Source organism: Lingula anatina, chromosome 3 (assembly GCF_051362555.1).
Source record: "Lingula anatina isolate TDL-2025a chromosome 3, LinAna3.0, whole genome shotgun sequence".
Lineage (NCBI taxonomy): Eukaryota > Metazoa > Brachiopoda > Lingulata > Lingulida > Lingulidae > Lingula > Lingula anatina.
In genome coordinates this window covers 28373585-28392790 of record NC_141769.1, presented here as the reverse complement: position 1 = coordinate 28392790, position 19206 = coordinate 28373585, and the positions used below count along the sequence as shown (strand labels likewise).

Here is a 19206-nt window from a genome sequence, read left to right as displayed (position 1 = left end):
AATTCCTTAGATCTTAACTCTTTGCTGGGTCTATATCTTAATTGTGCTTGGGTAGATTTGATGTTTAAATCTCTACTTTATAAACTATATATATAATCATAAATGGTCAGCAGTGAGCTCTCTTAAATGTTTTCCCATCATAACTATTAGGCCTATTTATGAAATAGTTAGGAGTCCATGTATTGTAATTTTTTCAAGGGTGAGCATATAATGCTAGAATAGCGAATTAATGAATTGCCACCTTTATGCAATGTACATATATGCATGCATAAACAGATATTGCCCATGTATGATATGAATGATTATGAGTTAAAACCATTCAACAAAGTCAAATATGTTTTGACGTATTGTGAATATTTTTGTGGCTTGGATACCTTTATTGCTGGAGAATGACAAAGCCAAAACTGCATGTACTACAAACAACCCGTTTCACTCCTAGCTGTTCTATTTTTTTTTAAACAATAAACGACGAATAGCATAAAATCTATGCTGTCAATGTTTTTATCTTGGTCCAATTTTTCTGGAGAAGTCCACAGAAGAAAAGAGCATATTGTTGATTTTCCAGCAGGTATTTAGATTATTCATTCCATCTCCTTAGGTCTGCTTGCCCTCTTGCTGAGATAAGTGTTCAAAAGAAACATCCCAGCTCCAGCTATAGCCCACCAACCGCTGAAGTAGAATGAGTATCGGTACGTCCCGTATGTATCCTTTAGCAATCCTGAATCAGACAGTAAGTGTTATATTAGTAGCTAACATATTGTTTTTTTAAAATTGGACTCATTCAGTTTCAAATAATTATATTTATAAAGTCTTGACAAAATGTGATCTATTACGGAACGCCAGAGGTGGACGTGAACAATTTTCAGAGATAAGACCCTAGTATTTTTTAATGCCATGACACTGATGCAGGTTTAAATTCTCCCTGGCACGAAGCGTTGTTTTGGAGAGTTGGTGAAGCAATTGATTTTGCTTCATAAAAAGACTTACTGGCCCATTGCTTTCTATACTTGAGAAATTGAAATTAATTGTGTCTCTAGTTGCAGTCTTGATCAGAAAGCGAGTTGCGTCGTCGCATGTACTTACCGGCAATTGGTGGTCCCATTAAAATTCCCAAACTGTAAAACAGCAGGCCAAGTCCAAGAGTATGCGTCAGCATATCTTGGCCAAATAGATCAGCAATCACCACAAAGGTGAGCACCATGATGATCGCTTGTGAGATGCCAATGATCAATGCACACACCGCAAACTGGGGAAACGTTTTTGCCTCTGGAGTGAGAAAAAGCGTCACACCCATAACGACAAAACTGATGTTGTAAGCATGGTGCCGCAGTGATCTTACCTGATCACGGTCAAATACGAAAGCAAGAGTTCCCCTCGTTGCAATGTCAAATATACTCAGTATGGTATAAAGAAGTGGCGACTGACTTCGTGGGACACCGTGCTCTTCGGCTATTGCACCAAAGAACATAACATTTGTCGTAGCGCACATTGCAAGAAATGTCCAATTCAATCCAAAAGTCAGAAAACGCGCATCTTTTAAGAGATTGCCATATACGCACAGTTCTTGGAGTACTGCATTCCTCTCAAAAGTTGTGTTCTCCTTGGCGTGATTCTCAAATGTTTGTGAACAACTTTCCAGCAAAGTACATTCTGCAAATAGCTGCGACGGTAATTGACTTGTTTCATCCTCGTTATTTTCCTTATTCATTTGTTTCATTTCTAACTTTTTCTGCGTCCTCTTGGCATCTTTTTCAGAAATGGTCTTGACAGTTCTCTTGGGGACCAGAGGCCTATAGAGAGCCCCGCTTACTACCTGGTTCAGCATGATAGCCCCCATAATGAGCATCTGGCCACTGTAGTCGTAATGATATACAAGATAAGCGAGGAACGGTGGTAAAGCCAAGGACCCTATCCCAGAACCAAGGGAGGCAATGCCGTTGGCAAGTGCACGTTTCTTGTGGAAAGACTGGCCGACGATCAATGCACTGGGCGCGTAACAAAGAGCAGCTCCAATTCCTGCAAAAAACACTTATCTAGCTACTTGCGCTTCAAAAATAAAAAGTTACAGGGAGCGTGTCGTAATTACAACATTTATTTAAGGTTAACCAAAAGTGAGAGGACAGATTTTCAAGCATATAACGAAAAGAGCAAAAGGGGCTGCTAAAAGTAAGAGATAAGTGTGTATAATTTACAGGGGAGAGATCCAGGGGTTTGCAAGTGAATATATGTAAAAAACAATTCGTAAGGGTCAATAATTTACTCTTCTCGTCTACATATACATACACGAGCGGGAGCGTACTTGCGTCTTTAAGGCTTACCTGCAATTAGTCCAAAGGTAATGAACATGTAGTAGACATTTGGTGGGAAAGCACTTAGTATTATCCCTAGACTGCTTAACAGGCCGCCGCTTATTACCACCTTCCGCGCTGTGAATTGATTTGCAAGAGAATTGCTCACAGGACCTACCGACGATATAAATTCGATAGTCTGATGAATGTCATTCCTTCAAGCACGAAAATCAGCGAAAAGTTTAACGTAAACTCTGTTCTTGTTCTGATAAATAATCATGACCAACCAACAACACATTATTTCTCGTCTGATATACACATTATATTACATATAAATTATTCTTTAAATATTAGCAGAAAGTGGTGCAGTGTTACAAAACACCACTGAAAGTTTTCTTAAATATGGATTTTTAAAATGTTCCCACCGAGAAATTCAATTTTGCTAACACGCCATTTTCCTTCTATTTTAAAGTTATATCAGCAGTATAAATATCGTTAATAAGTTTTAATTATTCATCAAATATGTCCCTAAGGGAATAATCATTAAAGACGCTCACCTAGACAGTGACGGCATGCAGAAAATACCGACAAAACTCCTCCTGTCAATTTGGCACTAGAACCGAACATATCAATCAGAATAAGGTAGATTACTCCAAACGTCCTGTCTATGCCATCCCCTATGATGTTTACGGTTAACCATCCTAAAACACACATCCACCCCCACCCCCCATCTCGAGCCGGAAAACTTGGCTCGTCACTTGTTTCTGTCCCCAAACCAGCACAGCCAGACCCTCTGTCTAATGTCTCAGCACGTGCACCAGTGCCCACTTCTAAATCGGCTGTCATCACAACCGCAGCACTTGTTGAACTCTGAGCACGTGCATGAGCGCGTGTTTCTTTAATGCCATCTGTTTCTACCAAGTCCTCTCCAAGTGCTTGAATAGGCAAAATACTTTTTACTGTTTTGCCATTTTCCATGTCCTGAAATAAGTAAGCTTGTCTAAACAGAAACCGTGAGTGAATGAAATGACCAAGAGGGCGGCTAATATCAGCTCCAACTTCAGGCTGACACGGATAAATCCTGCAATCACATTGCATGTAATCATATCGCGATCCTCTCTGACATTTCGTACATGGGAAGGGGGGATAGATAGGGGGATTAGTCCTCATATCTTGATGTGTGCCACTTGTACCACTTAAGTATCTGAAATAGCCCAAAGTCTCTTGACCTACTGCAAATCAAGCGAGATTTTGTGGGATTTTGAGGCCATATGTAGCCGAGTCAGACCTGCAGATAAGTGAGGTGTGTGATTTATCACTGCCGACTTACAGTGTATTGTACATCAGTATTCACCATGCTTTGCGTGTCATTTTTTTCTTGGGTTTCATCTTCATTGCCAAAAAGTCCACCCCACCTCAAGCATTTTCTCACACGCCTTGGAAGACTCCTATAATCGGGGGAAGCGCCGATCAACTCGTGCTGTTACTCTTTTTTAGGTTGTATCTTGAATGGTTCCATTATAGCCAGGTTGCCAGGGGGCAATCTCAGATAATTTTATTTTCTATTATATTCTTATAATCCTTAAAACCATCAAAATACATATGTGACATATGAATCCTAGGGCATTTAGAAAAAATCCAAGATGGTTACCAATGTCACACGAATATAAGGGAAATATTGCCTTAAAAGTGCCATTACCAAATGTTGTTTAATTCTCAGTGTTTTACATATCTTTAAAACCCTTATAATATATATCTGGGTAAAAAAAAAAAAAAAATGTGCACCCTTTCGCAATTTGTCATTATACTTTTTTGATAGTCGACATATTCCTGTGCTTCCCAGTGTTTCAAACAAAACTGTTGGTTTTACAACAACCCTGCGTCTAATTTATTCCTAACTTTTAAGTTGCCTTTATTTTTTTTACTTTTGTTTGCCTTCTTGTTGAATACATTTAAAAGAATACAAATATAACCATAAGTACATGAAAAGATATTTCTCCACGTAAGATGAAGAAACTCAGTAACGAAATTGTTTTTAGAAAAGACCTTTTTTCTAAATTAAAAAAATAATTTCTTAATTTCAAAAAGTTTCTTTTTTCCGTTTGGCTTTTGTTTTCTTGTTGAGATAAGTGTTTAAAAGAAAGACTCCAGCTCCAGCGAAGCACCACCATCCTGCGAAATAAAATGAGTAGCGATACGTCCCATATTCGTCCTTCAGTAATCCTGAATCAAAAAGGGATACACGTATGATCATTATATATTTTGAAAAACGGCCAATGTTTTATTTTGAAGTTAAGATATAATCTACGAGTAACAATAAACGGCACAATGACATCTAAAGAAATCAACTCGCTAATTATTTAACATCGCTAAACATGTACAATCTTTCACAAAAACCGTATTTTATTTTGCTGTCCATTGGCCGGTTTTCTGACTGTAGATCTTATAATTATTTATACCCAGCGTTAATGGATGGAAATACATAATATATTTTTGTTGTACTTTGTTCAGTTTTACTTCAATAAAGTTTCTTAGCCTATAACTGGACTCACAACTTAGCCTGACAAACCCGTATTCTCAGTGAACCAGCTTTAGTCTCCAACATTTATGCCAACGTAGTCATTGGACCAAAGTGTATTTATAATATATATGAAAACTTGAATGTTTTGTGTTATCATGAGTAGCATGATTTAAATCAACATGTCGGAACCAATGACTTTGGTTACTTACCAGCCGTTGATGGTGCCAGTAAAGCACCAACACTATAAAAGAAATAACCTAACCCATAGGTGTGTTTCAACATATCTGGCCCCAAAACATCAGCTATCACCGTATAGCTCAGTGACATGATCGTCCCTTGAGACATGCCCATGAACGATGCACATACAGCAAACTGGGGAAACGTTCTTCCTTCAGGAACAATACATAGCACCACGCCCAAAATCACAAAACCCATGTTGTACACATGACGTCGACGCCATCTTAGCCACGCGCGGTCACACAGAAGAGCTACCATTGTTCTGGCCGCAATGTCAAATAAACTGAGTATGGAGTAAAGGAACGGCGACTGAGTTCGTGGTACACCGTGCTCTTCTGCTATTGCACCAAGGAACAAAAGACCTGTCGGAAGACCCGCAGCTAGACATGTCCAGTTCAACCCAAAGGTCAAAAAGCGAGCATCTTTTAGAAGATTGCCATATACGCGTAGTTCATGGAGTACTGCATTTCTCTCCCAGATTGTGCTTTTCATGTAGAGTATAGTGAATGTTTGTGAACACTTTTCCTCTTGCGTGCTTCCTGGGAATATATCGGGCGGTAATTTTGAGGAATAACTTGTTCCTATCACTGCTGTTGATTTCTTGTGACCCATATTAGTTGATTTTACTTCCAATTTATCAGCTGTTGTAATGCCAATTGTTTGAGAATTTGCCATGGGGTTCCCCTCTAAAATAACAGTCTTGTGATTTTCATTAAGCTTAGAGCATTTTTTCACTTTGTTTTTCATTTTTTCATTTGTCTTTGTAGAAAGTATCTGTTGGTTATGGTTCCCCTTGGGAGCAAGAGGCCTATAGAGGGCGCCGCCTACAACCAGGTTCAGCAAGATAGCCCCCACGATGAGCATCTCGCCACTGTAGTCGTAGTGGTATACTAGATAAGTGAGGAACGGTGGTAAAATCATGGAACCTATCCCGGCACCCATGGAGGCAATGCTGTTGGCAACTGCACGCTTTTTGTGGAAATATTGCCCTACAATCACTGTACTCGGGGTATAGCAAAGAGCAGCTCCAAATCCTGGAAATGGCAAATCTGACATACAACTCTATTGGATAATAATAGTCAGGGCTTTAACTGTTCTTTTTTAAATTCCAACAAATGATTTTTATAAAATTTTAAATTAGGATCCACCAAACAACAGGTGTGTCATTGCTTCAATGAAAATAAACACATGCATGATTCTTATTTATCCTCACTTTAAAATAATTTTCAATACTGTTGAATGTTTAGGTTTCAAAAGATCAAATGTGTTTCAAACCTCAAGCAATCAAAACCTACCTGCAACTATTCCAAAGGTAAAGAACAGGTAGTAGATATTTGGTGGGAAAGCACTAAGTATCAGACCCAGACTGCATAACAAACCACCGCTTATTACCACCTTCCGGGCTGTGAACAGATTGGCAAGAGAACCGCTTACTGGACCTATCCACAACAAATTTATTATATACTAGTATTTGCCTTTAATAATCAATAAACTAATTTTTGAGGGGGTTATTTTTCGTTATGTGAAATTAACAAAAAACTTTTTAACGCCCGTGGTTGTGACAGAATGTTGCATTGCTTGATTCATTTATCTTTTTTAGCTGTATGGGTGCTCCAGTATGTACATTGAAAGGTACAGTATCCAAAAAGATTTTCGTGCGAAAAAATCATATATAATGAATTACCCCGGGGCCAAAGGCATTTCCCTCCGACCTGCCAAACTTTTCCTTCCTGACGCTCGCTTTAATGCGGTAACAATTTTGGAAAAAGGCAAAGATTAAAACCCACGCAAAAGTAAAAGTTTTCCATATACGCTGTTCATTCCACTGACTCGAGTACCAGATATCTCGAGAACTTTGTGTCGTGAACCACACTATATTTTCAAACCGTGTCAAGATGGCGGACTAGGGAGTTTGGCAAGGCACGGCGAATATGATTATTTGTGCGATATTGATTGAGGCAATTTACTTGTCAATTGATGTTTCAAAAGTTTAAATTTCCCTAAGATAATTCCAACAGGAAGCTATCCATGCACTTAAAATTAGATTAAAATCCTACATTGGATATCTTTAACATAAAATGGTTTGAAATACGAGTGAAGAGAAATACCTAGACAGAAACGACACGCAGAAAATACCGACAAAATCCCTCCTGTCAATTTGGCACTAGAACCAAACATATCAATCAGAATAAGGTAGATTACTCCAAACGTCCTGTCCATGCCAGCCACGAGAATGTGCACGGTAAAACACCCTAAAACACACATCCAGCCCCAGCCCCCATCTGGAGCTAGAGTCTCGGTTTCTGTCTCAAAGCGCTCACAACCCAACATCTCTTCTACATCGGCTTTCAGACAGTCCGATGTCTGCTGTGAATCCTGTACACGTGAATCAATATGCACCTCTCTCTTGTCGTCGGTTTTACACATTCCGTCCCCTAAAACATGGACAGACACGCCACCATCCGCCATCTTGTCGTTTGCCACTTCCTTGCACAAGGCGATATTGTTGAAACGTGCTGTTTGTCCTTGTTGCCCTTGTACAGGTTTCTTCCTGGCCCCGGTGGCCCTGATAAGTCACAAGTCATTGAGTGTTTGTTGATATCATGGTCCAATCACCACGAGTAGTAGTAGATAGAGACTATCATCAAAACTGTACATTATTTAAGTAAATGACATATATTTAAAGACAGACAGCATGCGTTAGACCAAGGCATGTACCTGCTTGGGTAGGCTAGTGTATTGGGATAGGTTTGATGCAAAGTTTTAGTATTTGTGTCATAGGAGATTTGTCCCATAATTTACAGGTATACTAATTTCCGTTAAAATGCGACACATAAAAAAGAATTGGAAAACGAACAGTACTTACATGTAGAAGCATTTCGATGCTCAACCCTAGATCCAAACGGTTAAATAATCTTTTTTGGAAAGAAACTATTGTAATGATTTCTCACTTCGCATGTTATACTTTTGAAAATAATCTTACATTTCCTGAGCCTTTTCCAACGACCCTTGTCATTGCTGACCGACTGATTGAGTGCTTCTTGTCTTGCTCCTCTTTCGTATAAAACTCAAAAACGGTTTTTACGGATCTTTATTTTCTCAAAGGTTTTGGAACATGTATACCTTGGTGATCGTGGAAAAATTCTTGAGATGGCCTGCCTGGGGCACACCTTACCTTGTAACATTTAATAATAATATAATATAATAACATACAATAGTCAGAATAACAAATTTAAACAACACATCCACTGACAAACCCAACTCACAGAAAAAACACACTATAGATATATAATATCAGATATATAATTAACTTAAGTTACTCACCGCGCAAAAGCAGCAGACTTAATTCACATTAATACACATAACACAGAAACTGACATTACAAAACTATAAAACACATACTTTTGAGGATTACGGCACCTAATCAAAATTTAATTATCCATCGTAGCAACTCACCACCTATGGAAATTATTTTCTTCACAAAGATAATCCCATTCTTGCCAAGGAAAAACAGGAATTATGTCGCATCTTTTTTCAATACACATCAGTTTATAAGTCTTGAGAAAATGCTTTAAAATAATGAGTACAACGCGTTAAAGAATAACTTCTGGAACCGCGCTAAGCTCTCCCGCGTATAATCTCTCCATGGTGCCTATGTAAAATTCCAGACAAACTTACTTTCTACTTTAGTTGCCCTAAATATGACTATATTTTCCAGTTAGAAAGGTTGCATAACACTCAGACCTTGAACTGGCCCGAAGCAGATCACGCAAGGTGCAGTAACAGAGTTTGATGGGACAGCTCAAAAAGACCTAATGGCTTTAATAAAACCGAAATATTTCCACCATTTTGAAATCGTCATTGGGTTTCCATTTTCAGCCAACTTTAAATGGGTGGACATAAATGACATTGAAGTAAAATGTAGTACTCTGGAGAGGCTTTGTGACCAATCCCACACCCTATGTACTAGCTTTGGATCGAACTATCTCCGAGGGGATTCTCACTTAATTGCAATCAACTTAAGCGGCTTAGTTGTCTGTGACGCCTACCTAAGCTGAACGGCGACTAACTTGTCTTTTTAACAGACCTTTAGTTATTTGAAAATAATAATTCCTTAACTTTTAAAAGTTTCTTTTGTTTTCCTGTTGAGATAGGTGTTTAAAAGAAAGAAGCCAGCTCCAGCGAAACACCACCATCCTGCGAAATAAAATGAGTAGCGGTACGTCCCATACTCGTCCTTAAGTAATCCTGAATCAGAAAGTGAATATGATAATTATATGGCTTCAAAAACAGTGAAGGCTGAAAATATAATCAAATATAAAACGGCATAGTTACATCCAAAGACATCAACTCTCCTAAACTCGCTAATTGTTTAACATCACTACACATATACAAGTTTTTACAATAAGCGTTCTTTATTTTTCATTTCCATGACAATTAACCGGCATTTCAGACAGTAGCGTTTCAATAATATACATGTAGGTGTACTATGCGCTTTTAGGTGTAAATAAAAAACATATATATATATATATATTTTTTATTCCTCGTAGGTTTGTCATCTACTCAAGTTTCATATAACTGAAGCTTTTATATATATTACCGGACGTACAATTTAGTCTAACTGGCCTAGCTGTAAACCGGTGTGACAGGGACGGCAGTCCGCTATTAACCGTAGTCCGTTCCCAGGTACTTTGTAAAGATCACATTAGTCTCATATACTAACCCCATTATTAATTCCGACTTTCCCTAACCTGTAATAACCATATGATTACCATTCTTAGAATAACGATTCCTGTCACACCGTTCTAAGTCTCCCAGGGCCGAGGGGGAGATGCAACCTATGTTGACAATTGGAATGAATTGTAACTCCAGTGATAGTATTAAAGTTTAATTTATGTTGGTGTTATCATGACTCATATGAACCTAATAACCGTGTCAGAAGCACTGGAAAAGTTAACTTACCGGCCATTGATGGTGCCAATAAAGTACCAACACTATAAAATAAACCACTTAATCCATAAGTGTGTTTTAACATATCTGGGCCCAAAACATCAGCGATCACCACATAGGTCAATGGCATGATCGTTCCTTGAGACATGCCCATGAACGATGCACAAGCAGCAAACTGGGGGAAAGTTTTTCCTTCCGGAACAACACAAAGTACCACGCCTAAAACCACAAAACCAATGTTGTACACGTAATGCCGCTGTGTCCTGAGCCACGCGCGGTCACACAGAAGAGCTACCATTATCCTGGTCGCAATGTCAAATATACTTAGTATGGAATAAAGAAGTGGTGACTGAGTTCGTGGTACGCCGTGCTCTTCTGCTATTGCACCAAGGAACATAAGACCTGTTGGCATACCCAATCCTAGACATGTCCAGTTCAACCCAAAGGTTAAAAAACGAGCATCTTTTAGAAGATTGCCATATACGCGTAGCTCATGGAGTACTGGATTTCTCCTTCTTACTGTGCTTCTCTTGACAGGATTTCCAAATGTTTGTGAAGACTTTTCCTCTTGTGTGCCTTCTGGAATTATACCTGGCGGTGATTTCGGGCATTCACTTGTTCCTGTCACTGCTGTTGATTTTCTGTGACCCATAACAGTTTGCTTTATTTCAAATTCATCAGCAGTTGTAATATCAATTGTATGAGAATTGGCCGTGTGTTCCCCTTCTGAAATAATAGTTTTGGGATTGTCATTAAGTTCAGAGCATTCTTTTACATTACTTTTCGTTTTGGAAAGTATTTGTTGGTTGTGGTATCTCTTGGGAGCCAGCGGTCTATAGAGGGCCCCGCTTACCACCTGATTCAGCATGATAGCCCCCATAATGAGCATCTCGCCACTGTAGTCGTAGTGATATACTAGATAAGTGAGGAACGGTGGTAGAACCAAGGAACCTATCGCGGCACCCATGGACGTGATGCTGTTGGCAAGTACACGCTTTTTATGGAAATACTGTCCTACTATCACTGTACTTGGGGTAGCGCAAAGAGCAGCTCCAAAACCTGGAAGTATGACATCAAACAATGATCATCACACAGCAAAGAGGCGTGTTTGGTCATCATTTTAAATATAAATATATATATATTTTAATCAAAGAATTTATTATACTTCAAATAAAAGGAAAAAAACAGGCATCATCTTTATTATTTCCCACCTTTATAGATGTTAAGTTAGATATTTAAGTTAAAAATAATTTATGTCTTCAAACCTTGAACCTGCCATCAAAGCCTACCTGCAACTATTCCAAAGGTAAAGAACAGGTAGTAGATATTTGGTGGGTAGGCACTAAGTATCAGACCCAGACTGCTTATCAAACCACCGCTTATGACCACCTTGCGGGCTGTGAACAGATTGGCAAGAGAACCGCTTACTGGACCTACATCAACAACAAATTTACTGAATTCATGAGATAACAGTAATTGTCTTTCATGATAAACACATCAATTTTTTAAACAGTTTATTGAATCTGATCGTTTCAAATTTCTTTGCAAGTAAAATACATTAGTCCTTTTTTCGTTATTTAAAATGACACAAAATAAACTTTTAGCACATTTTGCGCCTTAAACAAACTAACGCCAAGCAATAAATAGATCACGCGGCAAAGCCTCGGTTTGAAAAAGGATAGGAAAAGATGAAAGCCCACGAACTGCAAGCCTGCTGAGATGAGCCGGACTATGTAAAGATGTTATAATGAAAGACTTGTGTAAGCTGGTGCTCGATTTCTTTCTTTTTGTGCTTTGAATACCAATAGTTACGGTACGTGAATATTCACTTAAGATAAAACGGTTTGAAACATCAAGGTACACATAAAGATACTCACCTAGACAATAACGACACGCAGAAAAGACCGACAGAATCCCTCCTGTCAATTTGGCACTAGAACCAAACATATCAATCAGAATAAGGTAGATTACTCCAAACGTCCTGTCCATGCCAGCTCCGAGAATGTTCACAGTAAAACATCCTAAAACACACATCCAACCCCAGCCCCCGTCTGGAGCTCGAGTCTCGGTTTCCGTGTACGTTTCTTTCTCCTCATTGTTTCCACACCTTTCATTCCTTAAAACACAGGAATGCACGTCACTATTAGCTTTTTTGTCGTTCGTCATTTCACTGCACTGGGGTACTTCTTCAAAGAAAGAACGTTGTTTAGTGATAACACTGATCGTAAACTAGTGGTTGTCCCTGTTCATGTCAGACATGTTATCTTCTGGCCACAGTTGACACTGATAAGGATATTTAAGTGCGTGTAGTAGTGCAGTAGGTGATGAATACAAAACGAGCAGCTTACTCCAATGAAGCAAACGTGTTAGCGAAATACAAGTACAATTATCCTGTTGTTCAAGGCACCATCCATAGAATAAACAACGCAGTGAGTACTTCTTCACTGTTTCTTAAAATTTCATACTGCGCATGCTTGAGATCGTCTTTGTGTGTATATTTTAATCGATTGGCATTTCAGAAGTCGTTTCTCGGTTGTGGGGTTAACTGGTGTCCGCGGTGCATTGTAGAAAAAATAATCTGAAAATATAAGTATAACGTCCTCTGAAAAAAAGTAGTGTTCAGTACTTATAATTCGTTTATCTGTGTTTGAATATCTGATGCAAATGTGTCATACTGTAAGAGATATAATGTCCCCGGCTACAGAAATGGCGGGCGTTACGCAGAGAGGTTGTGTGCAGTCAAATATGTGATAATATATAACTTGAAAATTTGAATGAGCCTAGCTGCAGGCGGCCCCCTTCGTTTATTGAGCCTTTACCAACTAACCAGAGTAGAGGTCAACATACGCACAGTACAGGTGTAACAAAACTGAGAGTCCGTGTAACAGAAAGTCCGCCCTCCATTTAGTTATAATGGTTGGGGTTAGCCTGACCTAAGTGAGTCAAAATCTATGGCATCTCTTACCTGCACAAATGAAAGGAAGAGGACTCTCTATCATGGGGAACTCTCTGTCACGCCACACCGGTAAGTGAATGGGTCGCCTGTGGCTACACCATGTACTGAGTACAGAGGGACAAGCTGGGTTCTGTAGTCGAAACAACATTCGATGCTATTAGCAGTGGCGCCTTCAGTGACATTTTGGTCAGTACTGTGTTAACAGACCGTATTGATTTCACGTATTCACAGTTGTTTGCTATAACAGTATACACTGCGGTTGCGTTGTGTTGATTTTCACGAAAAGTAAACTTAGTGACAGTTTAAGACAGAACCAGTGGTACACGCACCTTGGGCATTACACAACTCCATTGTATTATGACCTATTAAGTCTTTTATAAACAAAAGTGAATATTTTCGTGTTTTTTTAATGAGTGCATAATGGACAGTTCCAGTGGTTTGATAGTATTGGTATCATACTCTACAGCACAAGGCTGAGTGGTCTCAACCTCATTATCCCCCTCTAACACAAAACTGATTGACTCCATGGTAACCAGCTGATTCCACGGCACCATGACCGTTGCCATCTTGGTTTTGAATGGCTGACGCTGGAATTGGAGAGTTACAATTCTCATGGCCGAGTTTTACAAAGAAAAAAAAAATATCCAAAATATTAATTTCAAGGGCTTTACAAGCTGAGAAAAATGCTGGGATGAGGGGATTGCTCGCCTAAAAAAAGGTCTATTAATTATTTGTACATACAAGCAGGTTAAATATTTAGCCTTTGGCACTCATTAAGGCGCCGATCAAAGGAAAAATAAGATACTTCTGCTTGACTGAGAGAAAGGAAAAGGCTAATAATATACTGTATAAAGACACTGTTTTACCTGCAGCGCCCCCTGCCTTTTCCCTGCAGCGAACGGCCCTGTAAGAGCACACGCTTTCAGCAAATTAAATGTCTTAAAAACTGCAGCTGGTCTGATGTACAATAAACTTTGCCATCATGCCATGATTTGAGCACTTAGATTGGAACTTTCTCCTTATCACAGCGGTGAGTTGTCTACATCACTAGCAAATGTTGAAGCTGTCAAATTGACTGTGCCTCTAATGTGAACTTACTATTATAAACAATGCGCAGAAAAGCTGACTACCACGTTTTGCGATCGACAAACCAGATGTATTTTAAATTAAAAGTTAAAAAAGTTAAAATGACAATTAGCCGTTGTCTTAACACTTATGTCAACGAGTTTGAGATCAATACGATTACAGGTGTACATGTAGATGTATACACTTTATTGTTAGTATTATTTTTGTGATTGAACTACATGTAATTGTCATGTATTTGCGACGTAACCGACGAAAAAACTTTCCTGTCTTTTGTGTAATTAAATTTTAATTACTGTTCACTTATATGGTACTTATATGTTAACAAAACTGAAAAAAATTGAAAATCCAACGCACGCCAGGATAGTACTGGCGGTATGCACAGTTACTAATTATGGGAAATTCAGTCCCCTCCCAATTTTAGGGCAGACCCTTGAAGTCCCATCCAACCCTTCTTAATATTCAGGGTTATTAACGGTTTTCAACTGTTATTATTATGGGCCTTTTACACAAGATCTAGACACCTTATTGACTTCTAGTATGAAATGCTAAAGCCGTGTCTGTTAGCAGACAAATTCCCATTGTATAGGTCCATGCATATGATGGCCGATCACAATATGCTGCAATGGGAGGCATTGAGTAAGAGTCAAGTAATACCTTATTATCTCACCTGTCCATTAAAAAACACTACTCCAATTAATTGATCAAATGCTTAGATAGCTATATACACTCTTGGTGAAGAATGTTGTCTAATTCCTTTTTCTCTAATTTGGTCATCTCGGCGACTTATCGACCTGAAGCTTGGATAATTCACTTCCGACTCCAGAGTCAATATTTGTACAATAAGATATAATAATATAACCTTGTCTTTCAATAAACTAGTTCCACGTGCATAATTTTACTTTTGTATTGTGGCTTGCCTGGCATTCTGGCAGCTTATCACTATGTGCTTGTTATGGTCTCTTCTCTGTCCTCCAGCTGTTGGTCAAGGATTACAACTTACACAGGAACAAAACCAAAACTCATCTATAATTCTAATTAAATCTCTGATGTAAATTATATTATTATTGATTTCCCTGCTAAGCAATTACTATGTAGAAGAGCAGAGTCAAAGTGACAAACCCGTTGATATTTCCAGAAGTTTGCAGCACATTAGAATGATAATTTCTTAATTTCTTAAAGTTTCTTTTTCCCTCTTGGCTTTTGTTTTCCTGTTGAGATAGGTGTTCAAAAGAAAGAACCCAGCTCCAGCGAAGCACCACCATCCTGCGAAATAAAATGGGTAGCGGTATGTCCCATACTCGTCCTTTAGTAATCCTGAATCAGAAAGTAAATATGGTAGTTAAATAATTTCAACAACAGTCAAGCTTTATTTTGATACAGAAATTAAGATATAATCTAACATTAAACGGCACAGTGATGTCCAAAGAAACACAATATCTGAAACCCTCTTGATTAACACCAGTATACATATTCCAGTAGAGGCATTTTGTGACTGTGGAGTTCAGTTGATATCCCCACTCAACTCATTTGGGTCGTAATACAAAATATATTTGTGTTATACTTACGTATGTTAGTCATCAAGTAAATTGTGAATCTATTAATAGGTTTAATAAATAAGTAAAAAATGTAAAGAGATAACAACTCTTCGTATGATATTCGCATTTCACACTAAATACATTGTAATAATTAATCTTTCACCACCAAAACGGCGGTTATCGCAGTTATTCTTGAATCTGTGCTTGCCTTCCGACCACATGACCTCCATGAAAGCTAGGCTATTTTCTGCATAAATCTCTTGAAAGAAAAAAACGTGGACTAATTTTGGATGTCGGAACGGATTCATTAACAGCTGGTAAGTGTGGGAAAATTGCCGTTTACGGTACCTCAAGAAAATCCATTATTTTTTTTACCAAAATGAACAGTTGTTATCCCTTTAGTTGCTATACTAGTAGTGTGAGATCATTATTCAGACGTGACAGAAATGGTAACAGTGTGAACTTACCAGCCGTTGATGGTGCCAATAAAGTGCCAACACTATAAAATAAGACACTTAACCCATAGGTATGTTTCAACATTTCTGGTCCCAAAACATCAGCTATCACAGTGTAGCTCAATGACATGATAGTCCCTTGAAACATGCCAATGAACGATGCACACGCAGCAAATTGGAGAAACGTTCTTCCTTCTGGAACAATACATAGAACAACGCCCAAAACCACAAAACCCATGTTGTACACATGATGCCGCCGCCATCTTAGCCACGCGCGGTCACACAGAAGAGCTACCATTATCCTGGCCGCAATGTCAAATATACTCAGTATGGAATAGAGAAATGGCGACTGGCTTCGTGGTACACCGTGCTCTTCGGCTATTGCACCAAGGAACATAAGACCTGTTGGAGGACCCATTCCCAGACATGTCCAGTTCAACCCAAAGGTCAGAAAACGAGCATCTTTTAAAAGATTGCCATATACGCGTAGTTCATGGAGTACTGCATTTCTCCTCACTACTGTGCTTCTCTTGACAGGATTTCCAAATGTTTGTGAACACTTTTCCTGTTGTGTACTCTCTGGAAAGGTATCGGGCTGTAATTTATGGCATTCAGTTGATCCTCTTACCGCTGATGATGTTTTCCTTTCCATAAAAGTTTGTTTTACTTCCAAGTTATCAGCTGTCGTTATATCAATTATTTGAGAATCATCCATGCATTTTTCCACAAAAATAATATTCTCCTCAAATTCATTGTGTTCTTTAACAGCGCTTTTCGTTGTAGAACGAACCTGTCGGTCATGGTTTCTCCTGGGAGCAAGAGGTCTATAGAGGGCACCGCTAACCACCTGGTTCAGCATAATAGCCCCCATTATGAGCATCTGGCCACTGTAGTCGAAGAGATATACCAGATAAGTGAGGAACGGCGGTAATATCAGAGAACCTATCCCAGCACCCACGGTGGAAATACTGTTGGCAAGTGCACGCTTTTTATGGAAGTACTGCCCTACAATCACTATGCTCGGAGTACCGCAAAGAGCAGCCCCAAATCCTGGAAAGGCATGACATATATTGAACATCAATAATAAGATAACAATGGTCATCATACTTGCACCATGAAGAGGAGTGTTTGATAATACCACTAAGTAATCAAACTAATGTTTTAAATACAAGAAAGACAAATTCATACTGTCCTGAAAACAGTCTCTACTTCTTCACTTCTTTATCTATTTATTTAATTTTGCATTTTGAATTTAGTTGGATGTTTAAGTTTCAAAAGGTGCAACATGCAATCAATGGGACCGTTCACAACAGGGACTCTCGCTACATGCCATCCGAATAACAGACGATCACGCCGCCTCTTGGAGTTGAGTAGGTCATCAACAAGCTCAACAAGACTCACCGTAGAGTTAGTGCGCAATAGCTAGGTACAAAAATACATTGTGGAGGGGCCCAAATCCTACCTGCAACTAGTCCAAAGGTAAAGAACAGGTAGTAGATATTCGGTGGGAAGGCACTAAGTATCAGTCCCAGACTGCTTAATACACCACCGCTTATTACCACCTTCCGGGCTGTGAACATATTGGCCAGGGAACTGCTTACTGGACCTATACATAACAAATTTATGACAAACTTGTTATTTCTTTCATAATGAACCAGTTATCGTGTTTAAAATATCTGTGCGAGTGAAATTCACCACTCCTCTTTCCATTACTTAAAAAGATGTAAAAATTACAAGCATATTTGGCTCAATTTGTGCTTTTAACCAACAAGCTGTAAGTAAGATTCAAGTGGAACATGTGGTGAAGTTGGTTCGATTTGCAAACTGATAGCAAAATATGAAAATGTATACCTTAAGCTTGCTTGGCGCCGCCGCAAGTGAAAACATAATGAGGTTCCGCATAAAAAGACTTACATGCAAATGGTATGTGTACTTGATTTCCTTCTTTTCCATGCTGTTTGGTTGTTGCAGTATATTCATTTAATATATGTGGCCTTTTATGCGAGGAGGTGCCTGATTTCTTTCTTTTTGCGGTTTTTGTTGCCAGTAGCTACGGTACATGCATAAACCGGTACATTTAAAATAAAACTATATTTGAAATACGCATGAAGAGACTCACCTAGGCACAAACGACACGCAGAAAATACTGACAAAATCCCTCCCGTCAATTTGGCACTAGAACCAAACATATCAATCAGAATAAGGTAGATTACTCCAAACGTCCTGTCCATGCCAGCTCCAAGAATGCTCACGATAAAACATCCAAAAACACACATCCAACCCCAGCCCCCGTCTGGAGCTTGAGTCTCTGTCGGAGACACTACACAGTCCGGCATCTCTTCTGATACTTCTCCGCGAGCAGAGCCGGGCGCTCCCTCTAGATCCTGTACACATTTTTCAATGTACTTCTCTCCTTCGCCGTCTGTTGGACACAATTCTTCCCCTAAAGCATGGACAGACACGTCTCCATCCGCCATTTCGTCGTTAATCACTTCACTGGACAAGGCGAAATTGTTTTAACCGTGTTGTTTGTCCCTGTGCACGAGACCTTAAGACCCCAGCTGGTACTGATGAGTCGCCAGTTGCTGAGTGATTAATGACGTCAGTAAAGCTTTATGACGTATAATCATCCGGAAACTAACAAATAAAGACTTCCATCAAAAGCGAACATGCTTTCAGCAAATGCACCTGTACTGGGTATTTAAGCTGGGTTAAGAGGTGAATGGGCTAGCTAAAATTGAATTATGAGCCCATTATTTGCGCGCTAACAGGCCATGTAAGTCTACTCTCTACCAGGGCCGCAGATTAATTATGTGCAAAAAGTGCCATATTCGAAAGTGCCATCTGTGAATATCTATCTGGTGGAGCAAGGGCGGATCCAGAGATATTTTCTGACAGTCTTACAAATTATCTTTGTTGATCCATTTTCCATCTTTTACCGTCTTCCGACAGAAAAGATTAGATACCCAATGTGAACTTGGACATCTAACCGTCTTTAGGAATGAATGAAAAAGTTGGTGTTAAAAGTCCATTTCATGACAAAGAAAGGAATCGTTACTTCTACATAAATAAAAAGATATGAAAAGATAGACGTAGAACCTTCTTTTTTCGACACGTGGTTGTTAATCGTATCCACCCAGTTTCATGTGCTTTTTTTTTAAATGATTACATCACAGAT

The 19206-nt window shown here is 39.0% G+C and overlaps 4 protein-coding genes across 6 annotated transcripts; all 4 read right to left on the bottom strand.

The window, feature by feature from the left end:
* Positions 1 to 103: 103 nt before the first annotated feature.
* Positions 104 to 4065, bottom strand: LOC106171113 (monocarboxylate transporter 12-like). The gene is made up of 4 exons (XM_013551265.2): positions 2846 to 4065; positions 2319 to 2462; positions 1084 to 2016; positions 104 to 718 (listed from the first exon to the last, which is right to left on the bottom strand). Exons 1-4 carry the CDS (start codon positions 3456 to 3458, stop codon positions 582 to 584), a joined length of 1827 nt encoding a protein of 608 aa, XP_013406719.2. The 5' UTR covers positions 3459 to 4065; the 3' UTR covers positions 104 to 581.
* A 59-nt stretch (positions 4066 to 4124) lies between these two features.
* On the bottom strand, positions 4125 to 7601 carry LOC147763169 (monocarboxylate transporter 12-B-like). Of its 2 annotated transcripts, XM_087007366.1 has the most exons (4): positions 7155 to 7601; positions 6342 to 6485; positions 5019 to 6080; positions 4125 to 4511 (listed from the first exon to the last, which is right to left on the bottom strand). In XM_087007366.1, exons 1-4 carry the CDS (start codon positions 7513 to 7515, stop codon positions 4369 to 4371), a joined length of 1710 nt encoding a protein of 569 aa, XP_086863492.1. In that variant the 5' UTR covers positions 7516 to 7601; the 3' UTR covers positions 4125 to 4368. The 2 variants fall into 2 exon arrangements, with proteins under 2 accessions (XP_086863492.1, XP_086863493.1); XM_087007367.1 differs by lacking the exon at positions 6342 to 6485.
* Positions 7602 to 8119: 518 nt separating this feature from the next.
* LOC106171114 (monocarboxylate transporter 9) lies at positions 8120 to 13149 on the bottom strand. Of its 2 annotated transcripts, none has more exons than XM_087007370.1 (5): positions 12962 to 13149; positions 11874 to 12574; positions 11286 to 11429; positions 10009 to 11055; positions 8120 to 9294 (listed from the first exon to the last, which is right to left on the bottom strand). In XM_087007370.1, exons 2-5 carry the CDS (start codon positions 12160 to 12162, stop codon positions 9161 to 9163), a joined length of 1614 nt encoding a protein of 537 aa, XP_086863496.1. In that variant the 5' UTR covers positions 12163 to 12574; positions 12962 to 13149; the 3' UTR covers positions 8120 to 9160. The 2 variants fall into 2 exon arrangements, with proteins under 2 accessions (XP_086863496.1, XP_086863497.1); XM_087007371.1 differs by having other exon boundaries at positions 11874 to 12598; positions 12962 to 13143.
* A 1078-nt stretch (positions 13150 to 14227) lies between these two features.
* Positions 14228 to 18700, bottom strand: LOC106171111 (monocarboxylate transporter 12). The gene is made up of 4 exons (XM_013551262.2): positions 18148 to 18700; positions 17491 to 17634; positions 16041 to 17078; positions 14228 to 15352 (listed from the first exon to the last, which is right to left on the bottom strand). The coding sequence occupies exons 1-4, from the start codon at positions 18503 to 18505 to the stop codon at positions 15204 to 15206; spliced, it is 1689 nt and encodes a 562-aa protein (XP_013406716.2). The 5' UTR covers positions 18506 to 18700; the 3' UTR covers positions 14228 to 15203.
* Between the last annotated feature and the right edge of the window lie 506 nt (positions 18701 to 19206).

What these genes read in the sequence shown, in the direction of transcription:
- LOC106171111 (XM_013551262.2), bottom strand. Translation starts at nt 18,505, where the DNA reads ATGGCGGATGGAGACGTGTCTGTCCATGCTTTAGGGGAAGAATTGTGT. An exon ending in TGCGTGTCGTTTGTGCCTAG is followed by an intron (nt 17,635 to 18,147) that starts GTGAGTCTCTTC and finishes TGTTATGTATAG; the next exon opens with GTCCAGTAAGCAGTTCCCTG. An exon ending in TACCTTTGGACTAGTTGCAG is followed by an intron (nt 17,079 to 17,490) that starts GTAGGATTTGGG and finishes ATGCCTTTCCAG; the next exon opens with GATTTGGGGCTGCTCTTTGC.
- LOC147763169 (XM_087007366.1), bottom strand. Translation starts at nt 7,515, where the DNA reads ATGGCGGATGGTGGCGTGTCTGTCCATGTTTTAGGGGACGGAATGTGT. An exon ending in TGCGTGTCGTTTCTGTCTAG is followed by an intron (nt 6,486 to 7,154) that starts GTATTTCTCTTC and finishes TGTTGTGGATAG; the next exon opens with GTCCAGTAAGCGGTTCTCTT. An exon ending in TACCTTTGGAATAGTTGCAG is followed by an intron (nt 6,081 to 6,341) that starts GTAGGTTTTGAT and finishes TGCCATTTCCAG; the next exon opens with GATTTGGAGCTGCTCTTTGC.
- LOC106171114 (XM_087007370.1), bottom strand. Translation starts at nt 12,162, where the DNA reads ATGACGAACGACAAAAAAGCTAATAGTGACGTGCATTCCTGTGTTTTA. An exon ending in TGCGTGTCGTTATTGTCTAG is followed by an intron (nt 11,430 to 11,873) that starts GTGAGTATCTTT and finishes TTGTTGATGTAG; the next exon opens with GTCCAGTAAGCGGTTCTCTT. An exon ending in ATTGGCACCATCAATGGCCG is followed by an intron (nt 9,295 to 10,008) that starts GTAAGTTAACTT and finishes TTTCTGATTCAG; the next exon opens with GATTACTTAAGGACGAGTAT.
- LOC106171113 (XM_013551265.2), bottom strand. Translation starts at nt 3,458, where the DNA reads ATGAGGACTAATCCCCCTATCTATCCCCCCTTCCCATGTACGAAATGT. An exon ending in TGCATGCCGTCACTGTCTAG is followed by an intron (nt 2,463 to 2,845) that starts GTGAGCGTCTTT and finishes TATCGTCGGTAG; the next exon opens with GTCCTGTGAGCAATTCTCTT. An exon ending in AATGGGACCACCAATTGCCG is followed by an intron (nt 719 to 1,083) that starts GTAAGTACATGC and finishes TGTCTGATTCAG; the next exon opens with GATTGCTAAAGGATACATAC.